Source organism: Gopherus flavomarginatus, chromosome 5 (assembly GCF_025201925.1).
Source record: "Gopherus flavomarginatus isolate rGopFla2 chromosome 5, rGopFla2.mat.asm, whole genome shotgun sequence".
NCBI classification, from domain to species: domain Eukaryota; kingdom Metazoa; phylum Chordata; order Testudines; family Testudinidae; genus Gopherus; species Gopherus flavomarginatus.
In genome coordinates this window covers 60,104,496-60,123,980 of record NC_066621.1, presented here as the reverse complement: position 1 = coordinate 60,123,980, position 19,485 = coordinate 60,104,496, and the positions used below count along the sequence as shown (strand labels likewise).

General features: G+C 44.3%; 2 protein-coding genes across 6 annotated transcripts in view; one reads left to right on the top strand and one right to left on the bottom strand.

The window, feature by feature from the left end:
* LOC127052012 (uncharacterized) overlaps positions 1-19,485 on the bottom strand; it is a 584,770-nt gene that overhangs the window by 515,816 nt on the left and 49,469 nt on the right. The window lies entirely within an intron of this gene.
* The window catches only part of SBF2 (SET binding factor 2), a 588,450-nt gene that overhangs the window by 565,950 nt on the left and 3,015 nt on the right, over positions 1-19,485 (top strand). For 4 of the 5 annotated variants that reach the window (XM_050954981.1, XM_050954978.1, XM_050954980.1 and 1 more), the window contains one exon: positions 189-3,425. The exons of the other annotated variant lie outside the window; for it this stretch is intronic. In XM_050954981.1, the coding sequence (XP_050810938.1) occupies positions 189-287 (99 nt within the window). In that variant the 3' untranslated portion in view covers positions 288-3,425. Of the gene's footprint in view, positions 1-188; positions 3,426-19,485 lie in introns of those variants that run through there. 5 annotated transcript variants of the gene reach the window in all.

Below are 19,485 nucleotides of genomic sequence, written 5' to 3'. Positions count from 1 at the left end.
CTCACTATCAAGGGCAGTTGCACAACTAACTGGTGATCCACATTCTCAGCCCAAAGTGAAAATTCTGAACATCAGTATATTCAAGCAAAATGAAATGCTTCAGATATCAAAACTTAGTTTGAAAGTTCCTGAGCTGTATCTTCTAAGTTTATTTTTCTATCGTATACACTTCTGTTTTCATTTTGCAGCTGAAGACAAGTAAGCGTGTGTATAATTTCTGTGCCCAAGATGCACAGAACGCACAGCAATGGATGGACAGGATCCAGAGCTGTATTTCAGATGCGTAACAGAGAATACCATTCCACTGCCAACTGCAGAAAAGAAATGGTTTCAGCAGTTCATGTTGCAAGAAGATACATTTTGAAATGCTATTACAGAACAAGCAACCTTCCTTTCATTTCACTCATAAATACTCATTATATGCTGAAGCATCTTCTCTGTTTAAGTATTATAACCACTATAACTACTCCTTTTCTCCTGATAGGAGAACTTTTCAAATTAGTAATCTGTTTAGCCTGAAATATAACTCTTTTCAATATGATTCCTAGCTAAATGATCCTGAAATATGCTACCCTCTAATACTGGTTTTTCTAATCAGAGTTGCATCAGAAAAACTGTCTAGCTAAAATTGTGGACATTTTTCCTTAAATAGTGTTCTGTTTTCATCGAGTTTTAATATTTAAACAAAGTGGTCCAAATTTTCAAGCTAGTTGTGGAAGAACATTTCTACAGTTTCTAAGAAAAGTTTAGGTTTGTGAATTCAGTGACATGCATAGCATATTGGCAAATGTCACTTAATATTTTTAAAGACCAAAAAACAAATCCTTAATTTTCAAAAAAAAGGTTTCTTCTCAAATCTACTAGCTGCTCTCTAACCTCTTACTCTAAATCATGCTTCTGCAATTTTACTGTTAATGTATGGCATTTCAAGTTTCCACTGTTTAGCTAAAGAGTATGCTTTTTGGGTATTCTATTAGCCCATTATAATAGGATAATGGAAAGAAAACTGGCTGATAATAACAAGAAGAAACTTTCCACAAATTAAGACATTTATAGGAGAAAAATCTCTGAGTATGAAAAGTTGTGTATGTTTGTTTATGTTCTGTTCTGCTCACTGTAAAGTTAAAAATAACAAACACAATGATAAATGCACTAAACAATAAAGCAAACACTTGCACTGAAATCGTTGAAATGCAGACTTTTTGCGGGACAGAGGTAAGTTGTTTATAGCAGAACAATGCTAGCTAGATAACTTTTACAGATACTAAATATGTACATAATTTGGTTTGATGTGATTTGATACTTTAAAAACATTTTTGCACATAAATTGGAAGACTGTTTTAGATTTTTACATTTAGTAACATTGTGTTTGTTCATCTTAAAATCTTTGAGGAATGTTGTTGGGTTATTTTTGTATATAGCCCAAAATTGCTAGAGGTTTTATTTGCTACAGTTTGTGATGACATGGAGTGGAGTCTTTAGATAAAAAACATTGTGAGGTTTTTTTAATGTTAATATGTTAAATATCCAACTAATATTTCATAGAGTTTGTATATATGATTTGGTATTTTCTGATTTTTTCCGGGCATTCTTCTTATAATTGTTAATATCAGACTAACCTAACTGACTTCATTTATAGGATTTCAATTATTAAATAGTTTGTCCCCTTTTTTTAACCACTTTTCATTTTTTTGACTAAATAATATTCAATTTCACACTGCACACAGAATAGGAAATGCAGCTGTTTTATTACATATGGAATTTTTTTAAAGGAATGAAGGACCTTTTTTTTTAGCATTTTCAATTGATAAATCTCCACCTGTGAAAATAGTGTTTGCACATTTGTATTTTTCTGTGTATATGAAGTACTTTTATATGTACTTTGTAAAATACTGATCCCACTGTTTTTAAGGTCATTTGAAAATGTACACAACACATCTTATTTTGTAACTAGGTTATTTTAACTATTTTATGTATGTTACATGACTTATGTATGCTAACCATCTTGTAATAAATACACTTTTTTTAAAAAAAATCCTTTCTTTACTGTGAAAGATGATATCAGTGAAGTGCAATACCCACAGAATAAAGATCTTCTTATATCTTGTACCATAACACAAAATCCCAAATTACCTGGTATTAAAATGAGTGGATATTTGTGTATACTTGTATATATTCCTATACAAAAAATGCACATTGAGAAACCTTAGCTGAAAGTTAAACATCTATCAGCAAAAATGCTATAAACCGAGGAAATCTGAATTTAAAGCAACACTATCATCCATAATTCAGTATCAATTTACATACCTTTCCCAGAGACCAAATACATAATTATTGCACTTAGTCATTAAATATTAACATTAGGTATAAAGAAACCAGAACCTTCACTGCACAGTTTCTCAACACACCTCTGCCATATGTCAAAGCCATATATCTTACTTATTTATACAATTTTATATTTAAATTAACTAGTTTATAAGAAATTAAATGGTCATAATTGAAAATGTGCATCTGAATTTGGTCCTTATTTACTGTATGCATATGTATTTGTGCAGGAATTGGAATGGAAAAGGAGTGTTATAGAGGTGAGCAGTCAGTGACTCTAGTTGGGTATTGTGAAGCTTGGGAGGTAAGGTTTGTAAATTGAGTTTGGTGTGGCTATTAAGGTTTCTTAAAGTGATCTCAGTTTTTAGCATCTGCATCGATGGAAAATGCACTTAAATCAAAAAATTCTAAATAAAACACACTAAGTTTTAAGTATAAATCGCCAAGTTTAATGTTGGATGTGGTTAAAGAGGAGGGCATGAAGGGTGGTAGGCATGGGAGCATAGAAGAGGCAGGGTCAACGGATGTTGGTTGATGGGACAGCAGCCATGAGGTTGTTGGCCTCAGCAAGAGTCAAGAAAGAGAGGAGCTGGGGGTGGGGACAGGGTAGATATGGTGGTGTTGATGTAGCATAAGATTTAGGAGCCATGGAGCTGGTGGAGGTTAGCAACAGAGATGAGTAGGCAAAAGGGAGTGTTGAGACACAGTGACACAGGCTATGGAAGCCTCTCCCCACAGTGGGCAGAACTTCCCTTTCCTGAGGGAATCCCTGACTGTTCTGTGGGGATTCTCAGCACAGAGAAACCCACCCAGGCAAGAGGAGAGTTCACAGCACTTTCCTATGGAAGAGCACCACCTCTGTTATGCACCATCAGTACTCTCCTGCTACGATCTATAAGAGCCCTGCCCGTTGGAGAAGGGAGACATATTATCAAGAGTCATATTTAAAGTGCAGAGGGTAGCTTGCCCTCATTTCTTCTCTACTGACACCATCTCCCATAACAAACGATAGGATGACTTGCTTTTTGAAAAAAAGATGTTTAGAACATGTGAACATTGATACTTGAATGTCATATTGCCAGTGTCATATTTTGGTTCAATAAAAGATATTACTACATACACCTTGTCTCTCTCATATTACTAACCTCTCCTTCATATCCAAAACACAATGGGGGTTGGAGGATAGAGTTACAGAAACCCTTAATAATAAAAATAAGCAGTCCCGTGTTATGGAACTTCAGAATTATGGTCAATATTTGGAATCCCAAACTTCTGGGTCAGTACTTATGTAATAAAAATATAAACAACTATCAGATGCAGGGCCAGATGTTCAAAATCTGGCATCACATTCTGCACTCCTAATTATTTGTATCTGATACTTTAACAACACCACACAAATCTTGTGATTCTGTCCAAATATGGTTGTCTTGCCTTTTCCTCTCTCAGTGTCCCTGGACTCTGTGTAAGGACTCTGAGCCATATCTCTCATTTTTCCCATCCATGATCATCCAAATATTTGGCTGTTTATGATCACCCTGAGGTTGCTTTCAAGAATCAGACTGCTCACATGGATGCATCAGTTCCCCAGTTAATGCTAAAGTTCATGTTGAGTATCACTATTGCACCTGCTTTCTGGCTGTTGCTGATGTGGTGTTGGCTATTTCCAGAATTTTGGCCACTGTGTGAGCCAGTATATAACTTGGTGTCCATGTTCTCATGCAGCACATTATCGTTTTGTTTGTGTGCTGCATTTCTTCCTTAATTCAACAGCCAAATGAAGACCCTCCAAAGTAACAATTTCTTCTTCCTAATTCCTTTCTATATTTGATTTTCCAAGATGGTAGAATATTGGTATACATGTGGCTCAAACATTAGTATGTCTTCATGTTTGATTTCAAACAGTACAGACACCAATACTTCTCCTTTACTTTGGATGCTAGTCCTGGACATGATGTTAAACTGCATCCTCCACTGCCTTGAGGATACTCCTTGGTTGAAGAAAGGCTAAGGGATCTCACCCCAACAGAAAAAGCGCTCATGCTGAAGCGATAGGCAGTTAGCAACTCTATTTAGGTTGCTCTCTGGCAGAAGCTACCACCTCTGTGTCACTGCACATTCAGACTCACTCTGGGCTTTGGATTCTGGCTCCGTGGTTTAAAGGGGGAGATGACAGATCTATGGCAGCTGCTCCTCCATAATTTTTCCTGGGCGTATGCACTGAAGATGTTGGCAGGATAGTTGCAGGGATCCAAGAAAGGCATAAGGGCCGTAGGGCAGCTACACTGTGCATAGTAGAGAAGGATTTGTTGCTTTCATCCACATTTGCAGATTGAACAGGAAGTTGTGGAAATGTTTTCCAGTAAATGAATGTGAAAGGAAAAAAAATGCTATTAAAAATGGAGCATTTCCCTTTAGCATTAATTTTGTTCATGTGTTTCAACAAACCATGGTTCTGCCTTCTCCCTATTTTACTTTCCCCCTTCTTCCCCTAGAGCCTTTGTTGTTTTTACTCCCTCACTTCCAAAACCTTTTTGTCATAGCAATCATGTGGTTGTAATATAGTGTGATTAGAGTCTGTGCACTACTACACTTTAGCGACTGACCACCAAAAAACAGAAGCCGTACATCTTCTTCGAGTGATTGCTCATATCCATTCCAATTAGGTGTGTGCGCACCGCGTGCATGTTCGTCGAAAGACTTTTACCCTGGCAACACTCGGTAGGTCAGCCGGGCGCCCTCTGGAGTGGTGCCGCTATGGCACCGGATATATACCCCAGCCGACCCAACCATCCCTCAGTTCCTTCTTACCGCCCGTGTCGGTCGTTGGAACAGTGGAGCGCGGCTTAGCTGACCTCCACTTCCCTAGCTACTCGTAGTTCCTCGTTCGTTATTGTGTGTATGTGTGTGTGTGTGTGTGTATATATATATATATATATAAGTAGTATATATATTAAAGAAGTAACCCCACACCCGGTGCTGGGGCCCATGCCCGGCTCACCGGGTTTCAAACTGTGCTCGGCCTGCCACAAGCCGATGCCGACAGGAGATCTGCACGACTCCTGTTTGAAGTGCCTGGAGGAATCACACTTGACAGCTAAGTGCCCCATTTGCAAGGCTTTCAAGCCACGAACAAAAAAGGGGCGTGACATCAGGCTTAAACAGCTCCTCATGGAGGCAGCTCTCACCCCTCCGCGCTGGTCAGTCAGTAAGCATAAGCACCTCCTCGGCACCGGACCGCACCAGTACGGCCAAAGCCTCTCGGCACCGGACATCGCCGGCACCGAAGTCGGCTCCACAACGCTCCCTCTCCCCGAGGTTGAGGAAGGCCAAGACTCCTGCTGCTTCAGCACTGCCCGCACGGCAGCGAGAGAGTGCACCTAAGTCAGATCGCCTAGCACTGACGCCCACTGCGGCACTGACTAAGTCGGCACCATCGAGTCCGGCGCCTGTTAGCTCCCTGGCGCATGCCGCAGTAGAGTTCACCATACTGTCCATACCGGAGACATTCTCAGCGGCAAGGGACCTGATTGCCTTGACAGACTCGGCACTGCCTCTACCCCCGGCACCGCGAGTGCAGGTAATTCAATCCATAGGCAAACCGACCTTGATTAGACCACCCTCTGTCAGCACAGCGGACTGGCACCGCTCACGATCGCGGTCCCACAGACGCTCCAGGTCCAGACGGCGCTCCCGCTCTCGACGCCACTCGCAGTCCTGGCACCATTCCGCTACACAGTACCGGTCAGATTCGCAGCACCAGTCGGTATCCCGTTCGCCGGCTCGCTATTCACGGCACTGCTCCAGATCTTGGCACCGCTCCAGGCACTGTGCCTCCCGAAGCCGTTCACGACGCAGGGATTCGAGATCTCGGTCGACCTCCCGGCACCGATCTGGTCGCAGGTCCTGATCTCGCTCCCAGTACCGATATGCTTCCCGGCACCGGTCCCCGATACGTAATGGACCGAGGTCCGTTGGAACATCTGCCCAAGGCTTCTCCGCTCCTCCATGGCCATCCAGACACACTTCGGTATCGTCCCACGTGGACAACTACTATGCCCAAGACCGCGAGTCAGATGTGCCCACCGGAGTTTTCCAAGAAGCCCAGTCTCAGGACCCAGGACCTCATCAGTGGTTCTTTTGGACACCTTGGGCGTACCACCAGGCCCAAGGTGCTCCGTTAGTTCCGGCCCGCTCTGCTTCATCAGAGCACCGAGCACCAGAGGCCACAGTTAGCTGTCCTCCTCCACCTGGGACAGAGGAAGCGCTAGTCCACCCACCGGTTTCCCCGGTACCACTGGAGCAGGAACCGGTGCAAGAGCAAGAGGCCATACAGGACCCGCTCGTCCCCAGCATTTCCTCTTCTTCCTCTCCAGATGAGGTAGTGGCAGGGACTTCCTTCTCGGGGCTGCGTCCAATAGACCTTAGAGCCCATCACGATCTCCTCAGGAGGATAGCGCTCAACATGAATCTCCAGGTGGAGGAGGTCCCGGAGGTCGAGGACCCTGTAGTGAGCATCCTGTTGGCGGATACCCCCACTGGAGTGGCTTTGCCCTTCATCAGGACCATCCAAGCCAATGCCGACACCTTATGGCAGTCCCCAGCCTCCATCCCCCCCTACGGCAAAGGGGGTAGAGCGTAAATACATGGTACCCTCTCGGGGATACGAGTATCTGTATGCCCACCCTCCTCCCTGCTCGCTAGTTGTCCAATCGGTCAACGAGAGGGAGCGCCATGGCCAACAGGCGCCAGCCCCAAAGTCAAAGGAGGCTAGGCCGCAAGGTGTATTCGGCAGGCGCCCTACAGCTCCGGGTGGCAAATCAGCAGGCCCTACTGAGCCAATATAACTACAGCACCTGGGCGGAGGTGGGTAGATTCACAGAGCTACTCCCCCTGGACTCCCGCCAGGAATTCGCTGCTTTTCTGGAGGAGGGGAGAAAGGTGGCCAGAACCTCCCTCCAGGCTTCACTATATGCGGCCAACTCAGCAGCCAGAACTCTGGCCTTCGGTATCACCATGAGACGCATCTCATGGCTACAGGTTCCAACCTCCCTCCGAAATTACAATATACCATCCAGGACTTGCCCTTTGATGGTAAGGGTCTGTTCTCGGAGAAAACTGACCCCAGGCTGCAAAGCCTGAAAGATAATAGAGTCATCATGCATTCTTTGGGTATGCATACACCTGTGACCCAACATAGACCTTTCCGTCCCCAGACTCACCGCCCGTACTTTGTGCCCAGACACAGGTAAGACTTTAGCAAACGGCGTGGGCGGGGTGGGCATAGACCCCAGTCAGGACCCCAAGGGGGCCAAAACCACAATCCCTCGAAACCACCAGCGGGACCAAAGTCTGCCTTTTGAAGGTACGCCTGAGGACAGAGTACCAGTTTCAGGACAGGATCCTTTTCCTCCCTTCTCCAACCACCTCTCCTACTTCCTCCCAGCATGGTCCCAATTGACCTCAGACCTCTGGGTCCTACGCATGGTGAAACAAGGATACTACCTCCCATTTGTTTCAACCCCGCCTTCCCACCCTCCAACCCAGTCCCTCTTCAGGGACCCCTCTCACGAGCAATTCCTCCTGCAAGAGGTGCAGACGCTCCTCGCCATAGGAGCGATAGAGGAGGTACCAAAGGACGAAGAGGGCAGAGGGTTTTATTCCCGTTATTTTCTGATCCCCAAGTCAAAAGGAGGCCTCAGGCCTATCCTAGACCTGCGAGGCCTCAACAAGTTCATGATAAAGTTGAAGTTCCGCGTGGTTTCCCTGGGGACCATTATCCCATCCTTGGATCCTGGAAACTGGTATGCTGCCCTTGATATGAAGGACGTGTACTTTCACGTCGTCATTTTTCCTCCGCACAGGAGGTATCTTCGCTTTGTAGCCAACCGTCAGCATTTCCAATTTACGGTCCTTCCCTTTGACCTCTCCATGGCCACAAGGGTGTTTACAAAGTGTATGGCCATAGTCACCGCACACCTCCGCCGACGTTGGATACACGTATTCCCGTATCTGGACGACTGGCTCATCAGAGGGACCTCCGAGACACAAGTCACACAGCATGTAGGCATTGTCAAGGACCTATTCACACGCTTAGGCCTGATGCTCAATACAGAGAAATCCACACTGGTCCCCACACAAAGGCTAGACTTCATAGGAGCTACCCTGGACTCCATTCTAACCAAGGCCTATCTACCTCAGCGGCGGTTCGAGGCAATGGCAACAATCATCCGGGGTCTGCAGAACTTCCCGACGACCTCGGCTCACACTTGTCTCGGTCTCCTAGGTCACATGGCTGCCTGCACATATGTGACCAAATATGCCAGGCTCCGCCTTCAACCTCTCCAAACGTGGCTCAATTCAGTATACTGTCCGGGCAGGGACCCAATAGACATAATAGTCACCATTCCCCCAAGCACCCTACGCTCCATCGACTGGTGGCTAACCCCCTCCCTAGTTTGTGCAGGGTTACCGTTCCATCCGCCCCAACCCTCACTGTCCGTGATGACAGATGCGTCATCTCTCGGATGGGGGGCTCACCTCGGACACCTTTGTACTCAGGTCCTCTGGTCATCACAGGAACTGGCCCTTCACATAAATGTCCGAGAGCTGAGAGCGGTCCGCCTGGCATGCCAGACATTCCAGCAGCATCTACACAGCCGTTGTGTCTCAGTGTTTACAGACAACACAACGGCCATGTATTATATAAACAAACAGGGAGGGACTCGATCTTCCCCCCTCTGTCAGGAGACCATCCGACTCTGGGACTTCTGCATAGCCCACTCAATAGACCTGGTAGTGTCCTTTCTCCCAGGGGTTTGGAACACTCTGGCTGATCAGCTGAGCAGATCCTTCCTGTGTCATGAATGGTCGATAAGACCAGACGTTATTCATTTGGTCTTCCAGAAGTGGGGCTTTCCCCACATAGACCTATACGCCTCTCGCACGAACAGGAAATGCCAAACGTTCTGCTTCTTCCAGGGTCTTTCACCGGGATCGATCTCGGACGCATTCCTCATATCATGGAAGCACCGACTGCTCTATGCCTTCCCACCATTCCCACTGGTTCACAAGATCCTGATAAAACTCCGCAGGGACAGAGCGCACCTAATCATGATCGTGCCAGCGTGGCCCAGACAGCACTGGTACACCACACTGCTCAACCTGTCCATAGCCAGCCCAATTACCCTGCCTCTCCACCCAGACCTCATAACGCAGGACCACGGCAATCTCCCGCCACCCGGACCTGCAGACCCTTCACCTCACGGTGTGGCTACTGCATGGCTAAATAAGTTGGAGTTATGCTGCTCTGCTCCGGTACAACATATACTCCTGAGTAGCAGAAAGCCTTCCACTCCGTCAACATATCTGGCCAAGTGGAAACGTTTCTCCTGCTGGTGTGAAATACAGAATGCTACTCCCTCAGTGGTCCCGATCCCCACTATCTTGGACTACTTCTGGTCTCTTAAGCAGCAGGGCCTGGCGGTATCTTCTTTGAGGGTGCACTTGGCGGCCATCTCCACATTCCATCCAGGAGAGAGTGGCCACTCCGTATTTTCTCACCCTTTAGTTACTAGATTTCTCAAGGGCCTGGAGCGCCTCTACTCCCAAGTACACCACCCTGCCCCTACCTGGGACCTCAGCCTAGTCCTAAGCAGGCTTATGCTTCCGCCATTCGAGCCGTTGGCAACTTGCTCGCTGCTATACCTGTCCTGGAAGACAGTTTTCCTAATAGCCACTACATCGGCCAGACAAGTCTCCAAGCTTCGAGCGCTTATGGTGGACCCACCGTATACTGTCTTTCACAAGGACAAGGTACAGTTGCGACCACATCCGGCTTTCCTCCCTAAAGTGGTGTCGGCCTTCCATACCAATAAGGACATCTTCCTTCCGGTCTTCTTCCCGAAGCCTCATTCATCCCGACGGGAACAGCAGTGTTACACTCCTTAGATGTCAATAGGGCGCTCGCTTTTTATATCGATCGGACAAAGCCCTTCCGTAAATCCCCCCAACTCTTCGTTGCAGTGGCTGACCGGATGAAAGGCCTACCTGTCTCCTCCCAAAGGATCTCCTCTTGAATGACGGCGCGCATCCGCACATGCTATGACTTGGCTCATGTTCCCTCAGGCCATCTCACTGCACATTCTACCAGAGCTCAGGCTTCATCAGCCGCCTTCCTGGCCCATGTACCAATCCAGGAAATATGTCGCGCAGCTACCTGGTCCTCGGTCCACACCTTTGCTTCGCACTATGCTCTGGTCCACCAATCTAGAGATGATGCAGCCTTTGGCTCAGCGGTTCTGCTCTCTGCCACATCTCACTCCGACCCCACCACCTAGGTAAGGCTTGGGAATTACCTAACTGGAATGGATATGAGCAATCACTCGAAGAAGAAGAGACGATTACTCATCTTTGTAACTGTTGTTCTTTGAGATGTGTTGCTCATATCCATTCCAAACCCACCCTCCTTCCCCCCACTGTCGGAGTAGCCGGCAAGAAGGAACTGAGAGGTGGCTGGGTCGGCTGAGGTATATATCCGGCTCCACTCCAGGGGGTGCCCAGCCGACCCATCGAGTGTTGCTAGGGTAAAAGTCTTCCGACGAACATGCACGTGGTGCGCGCACACCTAACTGGAATGGATATGAGTAACACATCTCGAAGAACAACAGTTACAAAGGTGAGTAACCGTCTTTTACTACTGAAAGCTAAAGGCCTGTCCCTTTGGAGCTAATGGAACAAAGTTCTGACCTAGATTCCACATATCTGTGGTTTACCTGGCAACCACAATGTATATGCAACCATTAATATGTGAAAACTATCGTTGCAGCTGACGGTCATGGCTCTCAGCTGAGCCCTAATACTGCCACTACTGAGAAACCCAGAAGAGTCTTCCCAAAGCAGTGAGAGACTCTCTCACCTTTGGTCTAAGTACGCTGCCTCTACACAGTTCCCAAACCCTGATAGAATAGGAGCAAAGGACTAAAGACGAGATTGAAATACAGATTCACCCACGTAATAGACACTTTAATTTACAATTAGATCTCCAAGCAGACCCCCCAACTTGACGTTTGCACTATTAAGAACTGAAGTAATATTCCACATTTCTAGCCACTGCATTAGTCTCACACGTGCTCTTTTGTTTTAACAGTGCCCTGACAGCAGCTTGAGCTTTGTTCTAAAATAATAATTGCTGACAGGTTCTAATCTGAAGTCATGTTTTGTCCAGTCTTCTGTTATAATGCCTTCTTTTACTTGGAGCATATTGAAAATGTTCTTGCATTGAGGGGAACAGGTGATATGTTCCTTGAGCTATTTTCCGGTGCCTGCTCTTTGATGCCAATATTTCTTGTTTGTGTGTCCTCCAGGAGGCAATTTCAGTTCCTTTCCTTTTGTCAGTTTAATAAGAAGTGACATGATAAAAACTGATGGTGATCAAAAGGCTACAGTATATCAGTTTGGCAAGAGATGAGATTTTATAGTATATAGTTGTACTTGGCTATTCATCATGTGATGCTTTCAGTAGAATTCCCCCTTCCCACCCCACCAAAGAGCAAAAAGAACAGTCTCAAATAAAGTAAGATTTATGTAAGACAAGACAACTATTCCAGATTGTATAATGGTACAGTAGAACCTCAGAGTTACTAACACCTTGGGAGTGGAGGTTATTCATAACTCTGAAATGTTCGTAACTCTTAAACAAAATGTTACGTTTTTTCTTTCAAAAGTTTACAACTGAATATTGACTTAATACAGCTTTGAAACTTTATGATGCAGAAGAAAAATGCTGCTTTTAACCATCCTAATTTAAATGAAACAAGCACAGAAACAGTTTTCCTACCTTGTCAAATCTTTTTTTAATTTTTCCCTTTTTTTTTTAGTAGTTTACATTTAACACAGTCGGTATTTGCCTTTGGGAGCAGGGGAAGTCTCTGCTGCTGCCTGCTTGCATACTTCCAGTTCCAAGTTGGGTGTGTAGTTGACCAATCAGGTCATGACTCTGAGGTTCTACTGTATTCTGCTTTGTTATTTAACAGATCTCTTTCTTGTTGTTCAACTCAATATTATCACAGCAAAACCTTTATTTAAAGCCCTCTTTCGTTAAGGCACTACCTTCCGTAAATGACTACTCCAACAGTATTCCCTGGCATTTTACTGTTCCAGAACCTGTATTAAGAGCCCCCCTCTCCACCACAGTAACGTCCCCCTCCCCCAAGTTGATCCTGGATGCAGAATCACACTTTTATAGGAAGACTGAGCTGCTTTGGATTTCAACACCCATAAGGAACGTGCAGTTTATACACATCGATTCTGCAAACATTCACACCAGACATGCCAAATCCATGAAGAAATGTGGAAATTGGGCTTGTTTTTGGCTTAATTGGCTTGTGAGTTGCTTGTTGGCTAGTTTTTGGCTTGTAGTTTTTTGCTTGTTGTAACTTGTTGCTTTTTTTTTTTTTTAATCGGCTCCCAGCAAGTAGGAGCAAGGGGGAGAGAGAGAGTCGGGGCATGTTTCAGTACCATGAAAGCAGCTGACTTCCCTTCCTTATCTAAAATGTTTGATAAAATTTGTCAAAATTAACTTGACTTTAATCTAACACTTCAGACTCCTGACTCAAATTAAAGCCTCCAGTCTCTCTCCTTTTGTGGTATGGGTATGCATCAATGCCTGAAAACCTGGAAAATATCCCATCAAGAGATAATGCACCAGCGCCACGAACAAACTGAAGAGTTAGTTATGGTATGTAAAAGTCATGTCATTGACCACTGTGTGTGTAATGTACATTAACAGTGTCAACATGGGCTAAAGGTCATGTAACAATCTCAAAATGTAACGTGCAGTTGCTACAGTAGTCAGACATTTGGTTTAACCCTGAAATAGCTTTTCCTTCCAATCACTCCCTTATTGATGGAAATATTTATTTGAAACTTTTGTTCATGTACTCAGGCTGTGATTGACGTAGAAAAATTAACTTTAAAAAGGTATTAGAGAACATCAATGGCTATTTCAACTGTTATTAGCTACCACATGGCTGATCAAATATTGGTATATCAGACACATTTCTGTTGGCGTAAGTTTAAAAAAAAAGCTTCAGCTATTTCCTATGATATTTAATGTGTTTTAATCCACAGAATACATGTACTCAGATTTTTGTCATGTCAGTGGATTCTTCCATTTTTGCTACCAAAAATAATGAACATTGTCACTGTCAATAAGGTAAACTATATCCTAGCAATTCGCCTATAGGCTACAAACAACAAAACTTTATTAACTATTATAACAAAGGAGTCAGTTCGAAAATGTGCACTTCCTCTGTCCTAGGACATCGATCCTATTGTCCCTCTGTGCTGTTCAAACACTTCCTGAAAACACAATTCTTCTGCTAAGCTGTTCCACTTTCCCTCCTTTCCTCTCCTCCCCCTCTCAGCCCACCCCCCCTTTCCCAGGACGTGTACTTCATGGTGAAATGTCTTCCGGTGTTCTGCATGCCTGAATTGTTTTGTCTGTCTGAATTAGACTTATAAGATCCTTGAGGCAGGAACAGTGTCTCCTTATCTGATTGTACAATGCCAGGAACACTTGATGACTTTTAAAAATAGTGACACATATATATTTAATACATATCATCTGTCTCAGACACAGTTTCTCTTCCATCTTCTGAAACTTGCTACAGGGAAAACAGTGATCATTCCATTTATCAGTTGGCTACAGCCCTCCTGATTTTTACTAATTTCAGTCAGAGTAACATGGGGATTTGGGGAGGAGGCTTTAATTTGTTGTGTTCTCACATATGTGGTGGTCCCAGTTATTCCATATTAGAAACAGAGTTTAAATTCACTTTTTGTGTCTGTTTTTCTTCTTACCAACACTGCTGAGTGAAAGTGGACAATGGAGATCAAAGGCAGACAGATTCATGTAGCCACTGACAGATTAAGCCTCGATTCTGATAATCAGCACCCAAACAGAACAGTGAGTCAGTGCTGGCATGAAGCAGGTGTCAGAACAGCAAACCAGTGATTTTGAGCTGGCTCATCTCTTGTGAAGATGATCAAAGACTGGAGAGAGAGAGAGTTTTTTTCCCATCCACCCTGACACGTATCTTGGAGTGGACTGGGAGGAAAAGTCTAACCAAGTTTTGAGGAATCTAGGGCCTGTTTAGCCTTAATCTACTCAGATTGTAGGTGATGATGATTTCATGTGTACATGCTTCACTCTGAGTAACTATATTATGTTGTTGCTGTAACCCTGTTATCTTGTTACTGTAACCCTTTTCCTTCCTTTCCTTGTCTGCACCTTGTTTTGTTTATGACCTTGTTTTGTAATGTCTGAATTTAGATTCTATATTCTTTGGGCTGCCTTGGCTTGTTTCTGCAAGGTCCCTAAACACTTTCAGCTGTTCAGGCATAATAAAAGCTGAAAGGTAATATTCGTCATTAATTTTTTTAAACAGTTTTGTGAAATGAGTGGCCAGCTCAAGCTGCAAATCATAAGTGACACAAAGATCAGGGATGTTTGGATTAAGGGCTTTGGTTTGGTCTATTATAAAGATAAGGAGCTGTTTTGTAAAATTGGGATCTGAGTCTGGATTTCAAACACTCTCAGGGTTTGACATATTATTATCTCTATTAGAAACTAGATTAACAGTATAGAGGAAAGAGGTTAACCTGAAACCAACAGAAGGTAGGCTGAACTCCGACCACTTAAAATATTGTTAATATTTCTGAGTGTATTTCAAGTTGAATATCACAGTTCCCTTTATCAGACACAGCCAAGTTATTTTCAGCTTCCAGAGGTGGGTACACTGTCAAGTTTCTACTTTAATTTCCAAATTTGGAGCTGCTATTTCCAAGATGCTACATGCGTGTCTGTTATAGGAATCTTCCTTCCACCTTCTCAAAATGTGGGTCAGTTAGTGATATGTAATTGAACCCATATTCCAGGATAGTGGATGCCTTAAGAATAAGTCTAACAGTAATAATATTGCCCTTCTCAATAGCAGTTTCACTATGGGCTTTCTTGCACTTTCTTCCACGTTAGCTTGTGTGGGACACTGTCAAGGACAGGGATACGGGGCTATATGAGTATGACCATTCTCACGGTACCTAGGACTGCGAGTCACCTCGTTACCTCTTGCCTCTCTAGCAAGAAGTAGCTTTGCTCATGGTGTCTGAGGGTATGTCTTCACTACCCGCCGTATTGGCGGGTAGCAATCGATTGCTTGGGGATCGATATATCGCGTCTCATCTAGACGCGATATATCGATCCCCGAACGCGCTTATATCGATTCCGTAACTCCACTATCCCGAACGGAGTTGTGGAATCGACAGGGGGAGCCACGGACATCGATCCCGCGCCATGAGGACGGTGAGTAATTCGATCTTAGATACTTAGACTTCAGCTACGTTATTCACGTAGCTGAAGTTGCGTATCTAAGATCGATTTTCCTCCGTAGTGTAGACCAGCCCTAAGTGTTAGCTCCCGAACACCGCCAGACTGTTAGCCACTCAGACACTCTTCACTGGCCTATCCCAGCCCCTGGGTCCCTTTAAAGCATTCCCTTGTGATATCTAGCCCCTGATACTGGCTGCTCACAGAAATCCCAGACCCCCTACCCCTAAAGGACCAGTGTACCAGTTTACTAGTTTTACCTTAAATCTCTGCTCCTGTAAAATCACACAGCGATTGTGAGCACTTACAATAAAAGATTTATTTAAGAAAGATTCTACAAGGAAAAAAGAGAGTGGTGGGAACAAATGGTTACAATACAAAACAAAATCCTAAAATGTGTACTAGAGCCTGCATTTTATCAATAAACCTTTCCTATCTAATAGATTAGTTTTTTTCCCTAAGTTCAGTCTGTTGCAGAGCTGTCTGGCTTCACAGGAACCAGCATCCAAACTTTCATGAAAAACACCTCCTCTCCACAAGATGTTTCCTCAGTGAATAGATGCAGAATGCCTCTTCCCACTCAGTGTTATACGGAAACAGTCTATCATTTCTATTAATAGGACAATCCCTGTCCCTTGTTTTTTTTGTTTTTGTTTTTTTTAACCTCCTAATGGCTTTGATTGTTTGCAGTTGTCTCTTCTGGTTTTCCACTGATAGTCTTAGGATGGAGTAAAACTGAACAATTGAGCCTTGCATTACATGACTGGGTAACCAGGGAAGAGAGTGACAGCTTCTTTCTGTTTGAATGGGCCATCGCCAAGACATATTGGGTATGTCTACACAGCAACTAGACATCCACAGCTGAACTGGGCTTGCAGGGCTTGGGCTGCAGGGCTGTTTCATTGCTGTGTAGACTTCCAGGCTCGAGCTGAAGCCCAGGCTCTAGGACAGGGGTTCGCACAACAAAATGTTTGGTGGCCTCAGAGTGCAGCCACTAATTCTTCCTGGTGGCTGTTCTGACAAATTTTCCTAAAATACTTAATTAACTTTAGGAAAAAATAAATAAATATGCACAAATCCATGTCCAAATCATTGTAATTTATTTATGTAAGGTTTTTTTTGGCAGACTCAATAATAAAAATAGTGTAAGGTTGTATTTTGGTGCCCTGGCCTCTGCTGCTTCCCCCACCCCCTAGACCCCACTGCTCCTCCCCCCCTCCCCCATTGCCCTGAGCTCCCTTCTGCGGCCTCACACCCCAGGCTCACCCCACTCCCTGCCTTTTGACAATGGCGCCCGGTAAGGACAGCTCTAATGAAGCCCAGAGTCAGAGATCTACAGCTGGAGCCAGGGGAGGAGGGCTGGAGCATGGAGCCCATCTACAGAGCCCCAAGGCTGAAGTGGGCTGAAACCCACCCCCAGAGCCTCTAGCTGAGCCAGGGGAGGAGGTCTAAAGCCCACCCCCGGAGCTCCGTGGCTGAAGATAGGTGAGGATGGGGCTGAAGCCCACCCTTGGAGCTTCTGGGCGCTGCAGTGAGGGGCCTCTGCTTTGGCCCCTCCTCCATCTCTGCCCAGGAGACTGTCCTAGCTGCAGGAAAAAACCCTTGTGGTATTATTTGAGAAATGCTGCTCTAGGACTATGCGGGATGAGAGAGTCCCAGAGCTCAGGTGCCAGCCTGAGCCTAGAAGTCTATACAGCAAGAAATAGCCCCCCAGCCTGAACCTGAGTCAGCTGGCATGGCCCAGCCATGGGTTTTTATTTGCTGTGTAGACATTCCCAAAATCCCCCGGTGACTAACTTTTACTCCAAGATCAAAAATATATTTTCAGTATAGTTTATATTCTTCCTTAAATATTACGCATACGTACATCTCATAGTGATTGAGTCTCGATAGTTATGAGCTTTCTGTGGATTCCTTACATATTACTTCCTATAGATAAATACCCTGCAAGACTTAATTGGTGTAGTGAATTTGTTAGGTCTGAGACATTAGTAATGAGCTTGTGTGGAACAAGGGACCCTTTGCCCAAGAGCCCTCTGTGTCACAATAGGCCAATGATCTGATCTAGAATGGCAATGCCTATGTTACAGTCTTGTGCATAATATTTATTCCCAATCCTATCTGTAGCTACGAAGAAAATTCCAGTGTTGGGTCTGAAATGCACGTTCAAGTTTTCCTAGAACCAAACCCCTCCCATTGTGTATTTTGGATGTTTTTCAAACCATGAACCATGCAGCCAATAGATCTGTTCTAATACACACCCAGGGAAGCAACAAAAATGAAAAGAGAAGCACCCATAACTTTAAAAAAAAACAATTGGGCCCAAATCTCTCTGTCTCTCTTCTGCTTTAATAAAACACTCCATGAGAGTAATATTACACAAGGATTTCACCTTTCTATCTCTTGGAAGGAGTTCTATACATAAATTAACTACTTTATGCATTTTTACAGATAGTAATAACATGGTCAAAAACACTTATGGGCTCAGTTGGCTGGATTTATAATACTGGAAAGGAGTATTAATATTTTACTCTACTAATATGGTTTTCTTTCTAAATGCTCTGATTTGAGTTATTTGAGTTATATTGCTGACCATGCCGGAAGTTTAAGTAAGTATCTACACTGTATTTCAAAACAGCTATCCAATTTTATAGTGCATTTATGGTGTGTATTTGTTTTGCTTTTACTTTAAAAATATTTAGCCACTGGCATAAATGGTGGTAATTCTGTTGAAGCCAACTTGTGCCTGCTTATGCCAATGGTAAACTTGGCCCATTTTCTTATCTTTATTTGCTTTTTTAACAATAGTGCATTGATGTATCATGGGGATACTTAGCAAAGCTATGGGCCACATTCTCATTTACATGAAGTCGCCATTATACTGCTGATGTTAACCTGATTCTCAGTTTCTATGAGCACCCTCAGCTCTGTGTAGTCAATGGGAACCTTTCAGTGACAATTAGATCAGAGCCGGGCATGTTCCAGAGTTTCACGTAACAGGGCTTTTTGGAAATTCAGAGTTTAGCTTGACGTTGACAGATATCAAGCTTTGCTGAACCATTTGTTCTTTCTCCCCTTCTCTGTTCAAACAAAGTCAGCAGCCACATGAGTTCTGTTTAGATTTTGCACTTGTTGCACTCCCACATGAGCATTTGCAGTATGATTCAGCCAGACAGAGGCACTGTATTGGGTGTTTGAAGTTATAAATTCTATAAAATAAACTAGTGTCAGAATTTAGTATGAAACCCTGCTGGGTAATCTTTCTTTTTGGAGGACTAATTATGTTACTTTAAATTTACAATTATTTAGCTTGCATAAACATACAGGTTAATCATAGACTATGGGGGAGGGAGCTGCAGTCATTTAATGAATCATATCTACTTTACAGCACTACTCCCATTTTAGAATCCAAGATCCTACCTCCTAAGGTCCTATTACGTCAAACCTACCTGTGTTTGTTCTGAATCTGAAGAAGCATAGTATCTGTGCATTGCAGAAAGGAGTCAGGCAGAGAATCTAGCCAGTAGGACTGCTGCACTGTGTGTGTGTGTGTGTGTGTGTGTGTGTGTGTGTGTGTGTGTGTGTGTGTGTGTGTGTGTGTGTGTGTGTGTGTGTGTGTGTGTGTAAAACAAGGCTCAGCTGGGGCTACGCCTCTCTCCAGCTTCTCCTGGATCCAGAGCTGTACAGGGGAGACTTTACCCACAAACTCTGGGGGCACTAAGACCCAGGTGCCGCCTTCCTTTGTCCCCTCACCATGTGGCCTTGGAGGAAAACTG